The 17463-nt window shown below is 46.7% G+C and overlaps 1 protein-coding gene across 2 annotated transcripts in view; it reads right to left on the minus strand.

The window, feature by feature from the left end:
• LOC146020869 (voltage-gated delayed rectifier potassium channel KCNH8-like) overlaps positions 1-17463 on the minus strand; it is a 314377-nt gene that overhangs the window by 57192 nt on the left and 239722 nt on the right. For both annotated transcript variants that reach the window (XM_083154407.1, XM_083154408.1), the window contains exon 5: positions 122-368. In XM_083154407.1, the coding sequence (XP_083010533.1) occupies positions 122-368 (247 nt within the window). The remainder of the gene's footprint in view (positions 1-121; positions 369-17463) is intronic.

Raw genomic sequence — 17463 nt, forward strand, 5'->3', positions numbered from 1 at the left:
GAAGCAGAAATAGTTGCAGCTGGAATGGACCAAAGCACCCCTAACTGGTACCACTAAATGCTAGGACAACACTACTCATCGGCATGCAAAATCCACCAGATACTCTGCCCCAGGATCATACCAAGCATGAAGAGGATCTCAACCAAGATGTCGCTAACACTGGGTGGGCTACGGAAGGAGGAGTTGTCGTCTCGGGAGATGGCGAAGCAGACATTGTAAGGGACGGTCACCGCAACATAGAAAGTGGCCAGAAGGATCAGCCAATCCCAGCCAGCCTTAAAAGTGCCGTAGTGCAGGAGAATGAAGCGGGACTTCTGGATTGCAGCGACCTTGTATTCCGGAATGGTGCACTTCTCCCCGAACACATTCTGCGGAAGACAAAACCGGACAGGTCACACCTTTAAAACACTCAGCAGAGGAAAGAAAAAGTATAATCAATGAGACGGCAGAAAATGGACACTCGTACAGTATATCTTAAAATCCATGTTCTCCAATACAGCATAACAAGTATTAGACAAGAACTATGGGATGTGATTGGGAACAGATTCAATGACAGTCGCTCCCAAACTTGAGGTTCTTCATCCATGACCAGCCAACTACTAAATGAAACCGCATTCATTTTTAAGGCTCATAGAAACCAAATCTCATGCAGCTTGGAAATGATTTAAAGAATCATAATAGACGCGGTGCAATAGATTGAGTCACATTATTCACAATGTTGTTGTTGCTTCGAGAGGTCCTAACACTTTATAGGAACAGTGGAGAACCAAGTAGAAGCAAGTCATTCATCACCAATTGGGCAAAATCCAGAATCTGTTGTATTGAGCTCACAGCTTTGGAAGTTACCAGTAAACAACTATGCAGCTATACATTGTATTACTAGAATTACTCTCTCGCAATGCACAATGAATTCTCCAATCTATTTCAAGACTGTCTTGCTGACTTTGAAAGCTGGTCATAACCAGGGTCCTTGAGGTAGTTCCTGATTTCTCATATTCTTACTTCACTTCCATCTGCAGATGAAGGACTCTTACAAAGGACCTAGAAGTTATTTGGGGGTCGAGATTTTAGCGCACACTCTCGGGAACTCACTTCTTTGCACAGTTCGAGAATCCTTCACAAACACTCTGGAACCCTTCACATTCAGACTGAAGACTTAGCTGTACCCGTCTCTCAGCATCACTGAAATGCACTTCAGAGTCTTCAATGAATGCAACGCGAATGCTTAGCTCTCTTGTGTAGTCTGTATTATGGGCCTGATTCAGTAAGGCTCGCTAGGCAGTACATTGCTTGGCGAGCCCATAAACATTGCGCGGCTGAATGCCCACCTCCCCCCGCCGCCGAATCCCCTTAGTACCATGGCATGCGAGGGGATATTGCATGCACCCGAAGGAGAGAGAAATCCTTCGATGGTCACTTATTTTCTCTTTCACCTTTTCCACCATCTTGACCCCAAACCAACATTGCTGGATCACCGTATCATACAGCCCCCCCCCCCCCCCCCCCCAGATCCTCTGCAATCTGGTGGAACATTATGCACCTATACTTGTGTATCAATGCCTATTTCCCCATAGACCGTAAGCTTGCGAGCAGGGCCCTCCTACCTCTATAAGTGCCCGTTATTACCCAGCTTTGTTTTATCACTGTTTCCAATTGTGACGTGCAACGGGATTTGCTGCGCTATATATATAAGACACTATTAGTAAATAATAAATAACGTGTCCTATTCACAGACAGACCTTCTGGAGATCAGGAACTCAGGATCTGTAGGCAAATGCATTCACAATTACCCAAATATGCTAAGTGCCTTGTCCATAGAGCAGCCCACCTCTGGTATTGGTATATACTCTTATGTATTTAGCCAGATCTGTCACTCATCCCCTGTGTGTATAACGCTGGGCGGGGTTACAAGAGTGATTGACAGCGTTATACACACATACAGTACTTTCTGCCTTAGGACACCCCCCCCCCCCACCCAGCGATATACATAAACCCTCCCCCCCTAGGGATAGACCAGTGTTATACACATCCCCACCCCCTTGGCAAACACCACCCCAGCCCACAGCCAGGGCTACAGCACCACCCACCATTATACACCACAGCAGCCAGCAGATGAGCGGAGAGTGGGTCTGCCCGCATCCCCCCCCCCACCGTGAGCGTGTCTGCCCGCACCCCCGGGCAAGTGGGTCTGCCTGCACCCCCCCGCCCGGAGGGCGCGATGAATCACCTAGTACTCTTATATGTCACTTACATATACAATCAGAAACGGCGAATCTCTATTGATTGAATCCTCTGTGCATGTGAGGTCACTAACCAATTGTTCTGCTTACACAGTGCAGGTTTCGAGAATAGACAGTGGCGAATAATCCGACATCAACCGGATCCACCTCCGCATCACGACTACTAATTAATCAGCAATACAAGATCACTAAGGCTTATAATTGTCTCTGCCCCATAAATATGTACTGACTTTAATTCCTGCAGCGGAACATTAAACAGTGCATTACTTCATTGTACTGCTGAAGAAACAAGTTACGTTTTGGACTGTTAACCATTGGGATATCAGAGAAGTTGGGCGACGCGATTTTACTGCACAGATTTTAAAATAGCGAACGCCTGAACACGATGGGGTTAATTCGAGGTTCGCTATTTGATAATTAATCCCAGCGTGGCGCATGGTACTCAGCAGCATGACGTTCATTCTGTTTGGAAGAACAATTTGCAGTCTGATAACTGTTTATGTCTCTGTCTCCTCGTGTTACCCTGTAACACTAATGTGCTTACATTTGTACAGTATGATGGCCTTGCTGTCTATTATCGCGTACTAGCAAGCCACTGTTAGACCTGATCACAGGACAAATCTGTTCTCAAAATAGGCAAAACCATGCTGCTCTGCAGGTGGGGCAGATGTAAAATGGGCAAAGAGTTAAATTTATGTGAGTTATTTTGTTTCTGTGCAGTGTAAATACTGGCTGCATTATTCTTACACTGCAATTAAGATTTCAGTTTGAACACACCGCTCCCAAGCATGAGGGGGATCCCCACCTTCAGGGGTACCCTAGCCACAGGGAGGTTGGTGTGAGTCTTGGGAGAAGGCGGTATGGGTGAGTGGTAGGAAACCACGTAAGGCGAAAGTCCCCTAGTGACGCATCCAGGGGAGATCCCAGTATCAAGAGAGATCCCCCATTGAGTAGGGAGGAGAATGCACCGAAATGAGGGGTAGATTTATTAAGCTCGGTGAAGTGATAAACTGTCTAGTTTTTATCACCGGCCAATCATCTCCTACCTGTAATTTTTCAAACCAAGCCTGTAACTTTACAGGTAGGAGCTGATTGGCCGGTGATAAAACCCAGACAGTTTATCACTTCACCGAGCTTAACAAATCAACCCCTTAGCAGTTTGCAACTGCCGATTCCTAGAGACTACGCGGGTATGTAATGTATCACTGTCCCATCATTGTTTAGGCTGCTGTTGCCATTGAAGGGAATGAAAGGCACCGCTGAACTGCTGTAATCTGATGTAACCTATATGAAGATTGTGCCAGAGAAGAGCAAGGATTGATATGTGACAATAATCCTGTCTGAACTGTGAACAAACTGCTTGCTGGTTTGTGATGAGTCGCCTTGGTGTACTCATTCTTATCCTCCTCTCCCATACCCGGCCCGGGCATCACACTATAAAGTATGATCTGTCATAGGGGCATAGCTGCAGACGTTTATATACCTCTATTTATTGACTGGCTGTAGAATATGCCTGCGATAATACAATGGAACACCAGCGCTAAATGCATTGAGCATCTCATTGACTCATTGTCTGCTCCGTGTTATTACTGTAAATGTACACATAAGACGTTTCATCCTACAGAATAGAGCAGGCGTGAACAATACAAAGGGAATTATTTATCCCGGTACACGGAGACATAATACCAGGGACTTTGCAATCTTGCATAATCCCATTAAGGTGCGGAATGTTAGTGCTTGCTGTAGGAATCCAGGTCCAGCAGCCATTAGCGGTCGCTCGGGGAAACGCTGACAATTAGAGCAGCGCATTAAGCAGAGGAGAGCTTGTATTTATATACACAGACACTTCATGCTCTGTATAATAGATGAAGCACGATTTCATTATGTCTGTAGTGCAATAATAATAATACCGGTTTACAAGACCAGCGGCTGATAAAGAAGACGTGATAATTCATAATTCAGACTAATGCAGCTACCGGGGCATGATGCGGGGCAGTAGAGGAACATGAGTGTGGTGGGCCCAGGTGCAAAAATATAAATTGGGACCAAGAAGTCATTGCAGAAATAGGCCCCTTAGGGGCCCTGGTGAAATGCACCTGATGCACCAATAGGAGGTGAGCCTATGAATAAGGGGTGTGGCCATTTACCACAAGGGGTGTGGCCTGTGACTGGGACATGAAGGGTCCACGTGGGGAATACAGGTGTAGAGACTTATGCTTAAGGGCTGTGACCAGTTACCACAAGAGACCCTTGTGACTGGGACATAAAGGGTAAATGGGGGGAATACAGGGATATAGGTTTATGCTTAAGGGGTGTGGCCAGTTACCACAAGGGGTGTGGCCCGTGACAGGGACATGAAGGGACCACGGGGGAATGTAGGGGCCTATGCTTAATGAGTGTGTCCAGTTACTGCAGGGAATTTGGCTCAGCCATTAGATACTATGGATCCTATGTACTAAGCCTTGAGCTAGATCATTTGGCCAGAGATAAAGTAGCAGCCAATCAGCTCCTAAACTGGTGAAGTGATAAACACCCAGCCAATCAGCTCCTACCTGCCATGTCACAGACTGTGTTTGAAAAATGTCAGGCAGGATCTGATTGGCTGGTTGTTTATCACTCTCCATTTTATCACATTTGAAGATAAGTGCATCTGGCCCAGGAGCTGATTGGCTGCTGTGTTATTACCAGCCACATTAACACTTCACCAGGGATGGGGCCCTCCAGCAGTGGGGCCCACTAGGGATTACTCCTGTACCCTGTGGGCCAGTCCAACCCTGGACCAATGCTACATAGGGCAAAATAAAAGCAAACAATAATGTGGGTAATTATAGGCGATTGCTTCCAAATCTATCCTCCAGGCAGCTCCGCCTGTGGGGGTGATGTATCAAGCCTTGGAGGCATCTGCGTTTTCTGGAGCACTCCCAGAGAACGCTGGGTTACCACCCCCAAATGCCCGTAATGTGCCAATCACCCTGCCAGCAGCCAGGCTGCCTTTGTACAGACGGCTTGCGCATGCACACCGCGTACGGTGCACATGCGCGATCTTCCAGTTATCGCTCGTGCTGCCAATTCGCAGGTCTGAATCGGGCCCTAAGACCGCTGTCAATTACATCACTGTCGCTCACATGGACGCGAGCCGAGGAAAGGGACAAGCGCAGAACTGCGGCTATACACTTCTCTCTTACTGCATGACATGTCAGCCGTTCATCCGCGGAGATGCCCAGAGGAAAGGCCGAGCCAGCCATGTAATGGGCACAGAATTACAGCTAGCTGCCCAATAAGCAGGCGGGCACGCCAATTACTATGGCGCTGATTCAATTAGCCGCAAACTAGGTCACACAGCTTCTCACGGCAGATAAAACCAGTGGCCGCGACGATGCGCTCATCAATCTGTGAGTTATCGCTGGTTTCAATGGCCTCAGTTCACACCTGTAGACCAGGTGATACATATGAACAGGTCGTTATTGTAGTGTAGAGATGGCAGGACATAGGGGGAGATGTATCAAGCCTTCTGTAGATGGCAGATGGAGCAGTTGCCTATAGCAACAAATTAGATTACCGCTTTCTGTTATTTTTAGGTAACTTCTTTGGCTGATTAAAACCAGGTGTAATGCTGGCTTGATGTCAGCCAGCCACATAACCATAACCACCAACATGGCCCATTCCATTAGGTACAAAATGCTCGGTTTCTGGACTTCCTTGCCAGTGGCAGTTGCAGAGGTGGGACTGCACCATTGTCTAATATTCAAAAAGGGGAGCCACACCTACTGCCACCCCAAACATCATTGTCCTGGACTCACTGGCAGTTGATGTGACCCCTTCTCTTTGAATTTTGGACTGTGTGTATTCAATTTGTGCCAATTTTTTTTGCCAAGTGAAAAATCAGCAATTTTGGCCCCTTTTTAGGGTGAATTAGATTTGCCCTATTCAGTCTCTGTGCCTATTTTTTACCTGGGTGGAAAATATGGCACTGGCGAAAACCACGTGGATCGGCGAATTTGAGGGCGTTTTCGCCTGATTCTGGGTCAGTTTCCACCCACATGCCGCAACAACAAAAAAGTGAAAAGTTATGGACAAAAACGCGGGAACGTCCCGATTTTTGGGGACATTCCCGCGTCCCTCCTGCGGCCGGCAGTGTCCCGCTGCGGGGAGGGGGCAGTTGGGAGTCCCCCCCCAATCTCACAGAATAGACGCTGTGCGCATGCATAATTTGCATGAGCCACGCCCACAATCATTAGTTCGACAATGGCTAGGTCGACAATCAAAAGGGCGACATGATATATCATGCGCCATTGGGTCGAGAAAAACCAACCTGGAGACAAGCGGCAACCACTTACAGGAGCGCGCAATAGTGGTACACTGGCCGATGCGAAATAATTGTTGTTCTGACCAGTCGTTTAAAATATATCGGTGTTATGTACCCAGCGTCAGGCAAACTAGCGGCAAATTCCTCATCTGAGGTTCGGACGCAGCTATAATCTACAGCCACAAAGCCTTCAGCCTGCAGTATATGCCATAGAGCAGTGGTTCCCAACCTGGGGTACTAGTACCCCTGGGGGTACTCTGCAGACCAGTTGGGGGTACTTGAAAATAATATTGGTAATGGCGGAAGATGAAAAAGTATTTTGATGGCAGAAGAAGACCCATTGCCATGGAGACAAACCACGTTGTGTCACTTACGGTTCTGTCTTCAGTGCCATCAGCGTCTCATTGTGCTTTTGCCTGACCAGCAATCCAATGGGAGCTACCTGTGCTGCCCTCAGACATCAGCAGTCATCTGCCCAGCACTGACACGGGTGGAAGAAGCAGCGGCATTAATCCTATAGGTGTAAGAGGGAACCCTGGAGACAATACACAATCAGCGGCCAGACACGGAAGGGCACGATTCCTGTACGCTACTCATTAATATAAGGACATGCATACCGCTCACTTTCACTCCACTCATAAGTGCTGTCTATATTATAAATTGAGAGGAGTGGGTACTCATCAATGAAAAGCCCAATCAAGGGGTACAGGAGAGAAAAAAGGTTGGGAACCACTGCCATAGAGTATACAGCCTGGTAGCACCGTAGATACACAGGTAATAATATGTGCGGGAGTCAGACCTCTAGCACAGCTATAGGAGAACAGAACTGATGAGTCAGGTGCTGATTCCAGGAGTATAAATATACTTCTCCCTACAGTAATCAGTGCACTTGTCAGGATGTTTCTGAATTAACAAAGAGGAAATGCAGCATGTGAGAGGGGAACGCTGATGCTCCCTTGATGTTAATGAGATGCCGAGAATAGTTCGGCTCACAAAATAAACATCAGGCTCACGTTCAGCAGCAGCAATTAGGGGGAAACTAAGCGAAATAGGGACAATATTTCATAGGTTCCGTTTAAAGTAAAACAATGCTCAATTTACAGTGTTTAATATATGTTTTATATTAAAGTTTGATGATAATGCAATAGCAATGAAACGTTGCTGTGACTCAATAAAATTAGTTTTGGATATCACAAGGTCTGGAGTGCTTCGTCTACCCCCCAAGCAGATACCTTTCACTGGCGAGCGCCGGCGTTAGGGACTGGAACGCATGTGCGTCTCACGTGTACGCGCGTCCCAGTATCACGGCGGTTGGGCAGTGTATCCCTGCCCGTCTCCGCTTCAGGGAGACGCTGCCCAGTTTGGGGGAGGGGAGGTCGGGGCGGCGAGGGGGGCCGACGGCGGGGAAAATGTCGGGGACCGGCGGCACCCTGCATTGCTACAGGTAGTGCGAGATCTGACACCAGAGAGAAATAATGGTTTCCTCCCAGAACGCATGTTGCTGCATCACGTGTAGGGGAACTTGGCGTACAAAGGGGCATTTAAAGTTTAAACCACACGCAAAGCTGCATATTTTACAGCTGTGCATTTGAATCTGAATAACCTCCTACTGTATGTTCCAGTGGTCCCTACTGTAGCCCCCCACCCCCAGCCTATCAGCCTATCACCTGGATGGCTATTCCACCATCAGAACCTCCTGTCCTGGAAACACTTATATCAGAAAGCCGCAGGTGCAGCTAATCAGCCCAAACCCTGATCACATCAGTTAGGAAACCCGGACCGGATCGCATTTTCTGCTGCCGCTCTAAAACCTGGTCTGGATTTACCACATTATCCTCATGTGGAAATTTGCTGCATCTGCCACACAAAATCCCGACTTCCCGGAATCTCAGGTGAATGTGGGGAGGTGGCGGCTGTGGCAGCAGCTACACATATCGGTGCAGCGGGTCACGTTCAGTAGACCCTTTGATTGACGATAAAAGCAAGTATGGGTGTATCAGGATTTGCGCAAGTGACGCAGCTGAGATGTGTGATCTTAAATAGAGTGTTCTTCTGCACTCAGGAACAATGGCCCTTATTCTGGTTGAGTCGGATGGCTCCGAAAGCGTACGGACGGCCGATGGTTGGTATATGCGCATGTGCAAACGCCTCACACGTCCGAACACGGCATAAAGTCCGTGCAGAAAATGATCATACGGAACCATCCGAGCAGGGGGTGGAGAGGGGCGTGAAGGGCTGTTTGGGCTCATTACCATATGCGTACGCCCTGTGTTTCATGGGTGTTCCCATGAAAACGCTGGGCGTAAGTATGGTAATCCGGCCGTGACACACGTGTGGGGGGCGGACATCTGACATAGCCGGATGCCAGCTGCCCGCCCATATCCCTGCGTTTGCACGGAGAAATGCCCAAGTGGTCTGGAGCACTCGGTGCTGCCTGAGCACCCGGTCCAGCATTTGATGGTCGGTGACCATCGGAGGATGGGGGAGGTTCCCACAGATGGAGGAGGTGTTCACATGAAACATCCACTCGCGGTCCATTCAGTCGGCGTCTTACCGCATTCGGACGGTGTGAGCGATCCGTACGGAAGGCGGGGCTGGTGGAACTGAATGGTTAATAACAGTTCAAGTAGAGATTGAAACTTTTGTGTTGACATTTTGACCTTCTTAACCTATGTCATGTGTCGAACTAAGCCCTGTCATCAACCTAATGTGTCGGCCTTCATAGTGTCCATCTAGCAACCGTATTCCACAAATGGTGCTCCGGAGCCCCGTTCCAACCCTGGCAGTGATCTTACGTCTCCGAAGGAAAGCCTATCAAACATTTATAACATTCCATTTAAGTGAAATCCAATGAAAATCCCACTGACAATTATAGTGGCCGTAGCTCATTCCTGCCGGCTGCAGCTTTATCCGTCCGCGGAGAAGAGCAAATATTGAAACAGATTAAAGTTCAATAAAGGTGGATATTATTAATTGCTGTGTCATTCATTCCTGCTGACCTTCCAGCTGTGACATAGGGAACATTTACGGAGAGAGACAAACACAGGAGCGCTGGGCTTACACGGGTACTACGGTCCCATTATATACTTGGATCCTTTCATAACGTTTGACATATCTTCACTTCATCGCTGAGCGTTCCGTATCTACAATAATACAATTGTTGCAAATACTATTTAAGTTGTAAAGAACGTTTTAAACCAAATCCTAAATTTATTTTCACGTATTCTTTTTTTATATATGTAATTTAAGGTCCTTTATAACTCAATGATTACTAAGTCTTCCCCATTATTGTCACCCTTGCTGTCCCTAGGCCAAAACAAATACACAACAAAAACTAACCAGCCCAACTCCCCCCCTGCCAATAAGCTATGGATATCGCTGTGCATCATATGATCTGTTAGTTTCCGCAATTGAATGACATCCCTCGGATCTCTTTTGAAGTACGATGTCCCTGCTGTGACACTCTTGGCCAGCAATAATGATTGCCACCTCATTGGTCATCGGGCCCTTGATACGACCTTGATGTTCCCCAATGCCAGGAATATATATTTTTTTAAATATATTTTTATTATGCATTATAAAAGACAATACATTTACACAAACACTCTCTGAGTCTGTAGAGAGGACCTTGCTAGCAAATTACATATTCAGAATGAACATTGTAATATACCTGAGGACTGGACATGGCGGGATCTTTTCCCTATATATTAGAAAGGAAAAAAAGAAACTCCGCTTCACTTCCATTCAATAGGGGAAAAGCAGATCCTAATTTTTTCCTGTACTTGCGGGGAAAGGGTTAGTATAAAATCTCCCCAGTTCTCAAGGAATATATCCTGATCTTTCTTTTTTTGAACGGAGGCTTCTACCCAATTCATTAAGAATATATTATATATTTTTTCCAAAAACAGTTTCATAGATGGAGGCTGGGGCTGGATCCACATCTGCAGAATGGTTTTCTTTGCTGCAGAAGATATAGCCATCATGACTTTGTCATTGACCCTTCTGTTCCCAATTGATCTATCACAGGGTTTTATGCTTAAAATGGCCCATTGTGCCGTTATTTGAAAATCACTCTGTATGTATGTTGTAATAAACCGTTCTACATTCTTCCAGAAGTAGAGAACCTCTGGACAGCGCCAGATGCAGTGGACCAGATTTGCTCCACCCAGCCCACACTTCAGGCATTTACTGTCATTGGACAATCCGATCTTTTTTCTCCTATTTGGAGATAAATAGGCCCTATGATAGATCTTTAAAAATAGCTCTATATATGTTGGCATAGGTAATATCTTGCAGATGGAACCCAAATGGGCGTAAAGATCGGCCTCCGTTAGGTCTGGAAACACCTCGGACCATCTGCTTATACCTGTTTTCACCACCTTGTCTTTAGTCAAGGTTCTGAAACAATTATAATAAAAGGAGAGGGCTTTTCTCCCAAAGTGTGGGCTAAGTAGCTGCTTATCCAGTTCATTGTCCCAATCCTTCTCATTGAGAGATTGAGTAATTTTTTGCGCATAATGTTGGGCTTGTATAAATGCCAAATCTAATGGTATATTCTCAAATTACTCCGCTACCTGCCTATAGGTTTCTTCTCGCAGCATCTATTAATTGACCAACTCTGAACACACCCATATCTTTCCAACGATCAAATGGGTGCTCGGCTTTGCCTTCTTGGAAGCTGGGGTTATTCAAGAAGTTTAATAACATAGAAACTTTGGAATTAATATCCCATCTGTGACGGACAATATACCAAGCCCTTCTAGTAGATGTTAATAGGGGGTTTGATGTAGCCCCCAACTCAACCTCCAAATCCGTAGAGTGGAGAAAAGACACCAAACCTCCTGTCATAAGGGTTGCACCCTCCAAATGGATGTTAGTGTATTCCCCTCTCTCCCAGACCCAGTCCTTTATATAGCGGAAGTGAGAGGCCAAACTATATCTTTCCATATTTGGAAAGTTAATTCCTCCTTTTTCTTTAGATTGCTGTAATTTTTGGAGACTTATTCTGGCTTTCTTACTCTCCCAAATAAACTTCCTAAATATTCTATCAATCTCCCGAATGTCCTTGCTAGACAAAAGGACAGGTAGCATCTGGAGAGGAGTCTGGGAAATGTTATCATTTTAATTAAATGTATTCTCCCCATAAGGGATACTGGTAACTTCGCCCATCCTTCCAGCTCTTTTATACATTTTTTAATAACAAAGCCCACATTCAGTTCATATAGCTGGCTCAGGTCTTTTGGAATCTTCACCCCTAAGTAGGTAATATAGTTTTCTGCCCATTTCAATGGTACCCCATTGGCCCACGATGGTTTTTTAACTCCTATTTTCAGGTATAGTGCTACTGACTTATCAAGGTTTATAGTGAACCCCAATACCCTACCAAATTCCTCCAACAGGAGTCTAATCGAGGATTTGGGATCTGCCACATATAGGGCAGAATGTATTAAAATACATCGCCGCCCTTCGCCGCCCCCCCTCCCCGCCACAATGCTGCCGCATATGTACTAACATATGCGGCTGGCATCGCGGTGCGGTGACGGAGGCCCCCCGCGATACCTGTACTCTGGTGTGCGGGGGTTCTCAGTCATCTCCCTGCCACCTGGCTTTCCCCTCACACCGGGGACAGCTAAGCATGCTGTCCCCGGCGCCTCCTCCTCCCCACTGCAGCCGGAAGGATGACCGGCTGCTTCACTAGGGGGAGGAGAGGTTTACCTTCCAGGGTCCAGGAGGACCCTTCAGGAAGGTAAGCCAGAGGGGGGGGTCGGCGAGGCGGCGGGTTTGCGTCGGCGGCAGCGGGCGGCGAAAAGAAGCCCATAGGCTTCTATAGGGTATCACCACCCAAAGGTGGCGATACCCTGCCCTGCGGTATTATTTTTGATACATTGGAAAATGCGGTAAAACTGGGTTTTACCGCATTTTCCATTTGATACAGCTCGCCCTTAGTATTAGATCGTCCGCAAAGGCGCAGATTTTAAATTCATGTTTACCCGTTTTTACCCCTTTCAGGGTTTCCCAATTCTGGAGAAAGCGAAGCATTGGATCTAACACATTAAAGAGAAGTGGGGAGAGAGGACACCCCTGTCTGGTGCCTCTCTTCATCACTATCTCCTTACTTTTCTCTTACGCCAGGAATATTTGTACATTTTGTGTTTGCTTTCCTGGTTTCCATCCCCAATGAAGTAATTTTGAAGGAAATTCTGATTCTCATTGGGAAGTGGCATCAGGGATCCCACACAATGGTAGACTTCACCATGAACTTTAAATGTTCCAAACCTGTATGGTGAGTCATCCACTGGACCTGTTGTATCAAAGGAAGACTTAGAGGATCAGGTGGGTCCAAGATTGGGGGGAGTTTCATCTTGCCCCCACAGCGACACATCCCAGGTGCTTCTCTGCCCCATGTCTTAGCACTGCAGTCCATGGATTGCCAGGATATGCTCCCAATGTAAGTAAATTAGCGGGCGGAGAGTGGAGTGTGTTTTTTTTTTTTATCAAGGATGACAATCCAGGGAATCCCGGAATTGAGCTTTTCTTTAACCCTGAATCCTTGGATTGAAAAAAATGCCCCTAGATTGGTATCCCTAGCCCATTTCCCTATAAGGTGTAAGCTTGCGAGCAGGGCCCTCCTACCTCTGTGTTTGTATGTTATTAACCAGTTTTATTTTATCACTGTTGTTTCCAATTGTAAAGTGTAACGGAATTAGCTGCGCTATATACGGCACAGCTGATAAATAATAAATACACATTTATTTGTAGATACAGAGCTGTCTTTGAACTGGAAAAGTCAATGACTGCTGCATCAGTCGGTATATAAATATTACATATTGATAAACCTTTATAAGTTCGCACTGTGGGATAACGGTTATAACGTTCTATCGATACTTAATATATTTCAAACTCGACTTCTTATTCTATATTATACACATTGAGCATCGCCAGCTCTAGAACAACAATTTTGGAATGTAAAAAGTAAACACACGGAACTCGTTAATGTTGTTAGCGGATATCGGGCTCTGATTCTGGTTCACTCGCAAAAGAAAATTCTCTCGCCAATGGACAAATCCATGCTGCATTGCTGGAGGGGCAGATATAAAATGCCCCCCCTCCCCCCCCACCTGCAGTGCAGCATGGTTTTGTCCATAAGAGAGAGAATTTGCTTTTGCGAGTGAACCAGAATCAGGCCCTTCCTCTTGTAGACTCGCCATAGTATATCATTAATTTTATATTCTTAAACCCTCACCTTCGTAACCCTAATAGATCGCGGTAAGTATTTAATTGTATTTGTTGATTTGTGTAGATTTTTTAAATCTATAGAATAGCTTTTATGGAAAACAATTAATTAATTAATTAATCAATCCATTAATTGGCTCTACATCAGGAGTCCTTATAACAGCTGCAATAGAGGAGAGGACGGTTCCTGTCTGGGATATATGGTCGTTGGGTCGAGAAGAGGAAGGTCTTTGGGTCGACCGCTGAAGGTCGACATGCACCAAGGTGGTCACCTCAGAAAGAAGATCAACATGGGGTTAGGTCGACAGGGTCATTAGGTTGACACACGCATTAGGTCGACATGGAAAGATCGACAGTCAAAATGTCGACATGAGGTTTTCACTTTTTTGGAGGCGGTATTTCATGCCCTACCGTCCACTGGGGCGTGGAGGGAGAATAAAATAGTGTGCCGAGCGTAGCGAGCCGTGCGAGGGGATGCGGTGCAACATTACGGTGTCCATGTCGACTGCGTTAACATTCAGGACAGAAAAAGTGAAAAACCCCATGTCAACCTTTTGACTGTGAACTTTCCCATGTCGACCTAATGCTTGTGTCTACCTTCCTATTATCGATCCTATGACCCATTCCCCCTGTCTGGTACCACTCAGCCTGCGCTAGTGCTGGACTCTGAGATGTTACACACATGTGAATGTAGACACACACCATATTTGTGGTGGCACCAAACTCCAACTTGCCCCTGGGCGACTGAGACAAACGTACGCCCCTGGCCCGTGGAGACGTTCTCACGCATTAGAGAGGCCACAATAAAACTTCACTTGCTGAACGTGTAAAATACATACAATGTACTAGCGGAAATGACCTGGGTGGGCACACTGTGCCCGCTTAGTTAAGAACAGTGGTGGAACTTGTGAGTGGTGGGCACAGGTGCAAAAATATCATTTGGACCCCCTCTTCTACCCCAACCCAAGAAGTCATTGTTGACTGCTGCACCAATGCTAGTTCCGCCTTTGGGTGGGTTGTCAGTCACTGGCGGTCCCAGCAGGGCCAATGTGGTAAGTCTGTGAATGACGTCATTTACAGACCACCGAGGGTACACACCCGCTGATAGGCTCACGATATATCGTCTGTCCGATTGATATCGCCCGGTAAGTACCCAGCTTGAGAGCCACTTTTCTGCAAACACAGATGTATGGCTGCTAATCTGATTGGCTGGAGGCTGCCTGTCAAAAGACACGTCTCTGTTGAGTTCTGCCCCCCATCACAATCTATGAATAAGAGGTGGCTTTGAGATGGGAAGGTCCTGATTACCTGCACCTGTTGGCGATGTTATATAATAAATATGCCACCAAATCTAATGTTAGCCGCTTCATTGGATTAGTTGCCCATATTCAATAAAGTAAAAACATTTGTTTTTGGAATCACAATGTTAGACTAGGGATCCGATTCATTTCCAGCAATAAAAAAATAAGACATCGAACTGGTCCTGGAAAACGTGTTGGTGCATAATGAATAGAGATGGAATCTGATCGGGGGGGGGATTGGTCTGACACGGATGTATACGGGATGTGATGCAAATAGTACCGGCACCGTAATCACGCGCACTTGTGGTGAATTGTTAATTACAATGATATAAGCAATGACTTCATTAATTAATCAGAACGTGTATAAACACATAATCCTCATGTTACATTGACTGCACAGCAAACCTGAACAGAATGAAGCACGAGACTGCACCCGGCCATACTAAAATAAGATTAGTATATAGTATATATATGGCCCTTTGTATTGACCTGCATGATGGGTTTCCATCTAATCTGACCACACAGCATTATTCCCCTTACAGACATTTCTGCAGTAGCTTCCTCCTATACTATGTAAACTCACTGCCCTACCCGGTTATATTCACAGTACTAGTGTTCATTCTAGCACCCGCCATATTTGAAAACCCATGCAGTTCCTCTTCCCTGCCTGGGGTGTCGCTGTCTGCTGCAGTGCTTCTAGCACAGTGTGGTCTGTATATCAGCACTGATATGCAAACCAGACCTGTGCTAGAAACACCACAGCTGACAGCGACACCCCAGGCAGGGAAGAGGAACTGCTTGAGTTTTCAAAAATGGCGTGTGCTAGAAGGAACACTGCATTACCTCCCCAAGTTATTGTTGGGGGAATCGGGACTCTTGCGTGGCCTCAGCAGAAGGGGGCATGGCCTTTTGGGAATGCAGCGTCCGCTAGCCATGTCCCCATTTTGGAACTATGGGGGTGTGCCCCTCTGTCGCCTGTAGATATACGCATGCACATAGCATCTATTTGCCACTGCTCTGCAGAGCAGCGAGGCACAAGGGGGTCTCTCAGCTGCCCCACCCACCACCGTGGGACACTTCTCCCCATGGGTGGGTCAGTCCAGGAAGATTGGGAGCTGAGGTTCCTTAGTGCACCTCGTGTAATTATAATTGTAACCATATAGGCTCTCATTCTGATTGAACCACACAGCTGCCAAATTTTCAGCTTTGTGGGTCATCTAAACGCCGCCCGCCACCCACACACAGGCCCATCTGCCGATTGCGCCGCGAATCTCCCGGACCATCGAATGAGTTCTCTAGTGCTCGCAGATCTAACACACTCTCTGGTGCCTTAGCTCTGCGGCGCCCCTGTACGGGAAGAGGGCGGGCAGCTAACATCTGGTGACGTCAACTGCCCACCCCCCTGGCACCCACATCACTGGCAAAGTGAATTGACCCCTATGAATGCTGATCCATTTATCAGATATTTCCAGCTATATGAAATATAACATCAATAGACGGTTCCTCACTCTGGCGCATCACTAATTACGCAAGCGTTACAGAGCCACAATCACCACCACCGAGGAGGAACCACATCCACGTGCAATAAGAATAATCACCGTTATTCTTAGCGTCACACAAGCACGAGGGGGTGACATTCGATTTTGCCAAGACAAAACCTTACAATGTCCGTGCTTGGGCGTCTCCAGGTTTCTAATGCTGCGAGGCTGTGACATTATAACACCTGCTCTCCACCACTACAGTCACATCGTCTGCGTGTTACTCTCTAATTGGGGGCTGCTAGGAGGCCGCAGGCTCTGCTTATCCTGGACACAAACCGATGCTCCTTTCCTTCTACTGACTAGAAGCTTCAATCAAGAGGTGGCGGAGCGGCAAAGACAGAGATAAGAAACAGATTCTAAGGTGAAACATTATAATTATTATTATTCAGCAAGTTCGTTCTCAGGGCCTAATATTTTCTTAGAACAGCAGAGACGTATTAAGAGTATAGAACCTTGTTCACATGTAACAATGACGGAACGACGGTGGGAACATGCCGATCGAATGCTCAGGAGACAGTTGGGTCGACAGGTGGGAAGGTCGACAGGTGTCAAGGTCGACAAGGGACAACATAGCGTTAGGTCGACATGGGTTATGTTGACAGGTCGGAAGGTCGACATGGTTTTCTTTACTGTTTTTTGAGCCAACATGTGCCAACAGGCGGTATTTCATGCCCTACCATCCACTAGGGAGTAGTGGGAGAATAACATAGTGTGCCCAGCGCAGCGAGGCACCGTGCCCGAAGCATAGCGAGCGAAGCAAGCGTTGCGAAGGGCTGCAGTTGACTTCCAACTGTGTCCATGTCGATTGTGTCAACATTCGGGTAAAAAAAAACATTTAAAAA

This window comes from Crinia signifera, chromosome 7 (assembly GCF_055691185.1).
Source record: "Crinia signifera chromosome 7, ASM5569118v1, whole genome shotgun sequence".
Taxonomy (NCBI): Eukaryota; Metazoa; Chordata; class Amphibia; order Anura; family Myobatrachidae; genus Crinia; species Crinia signifera.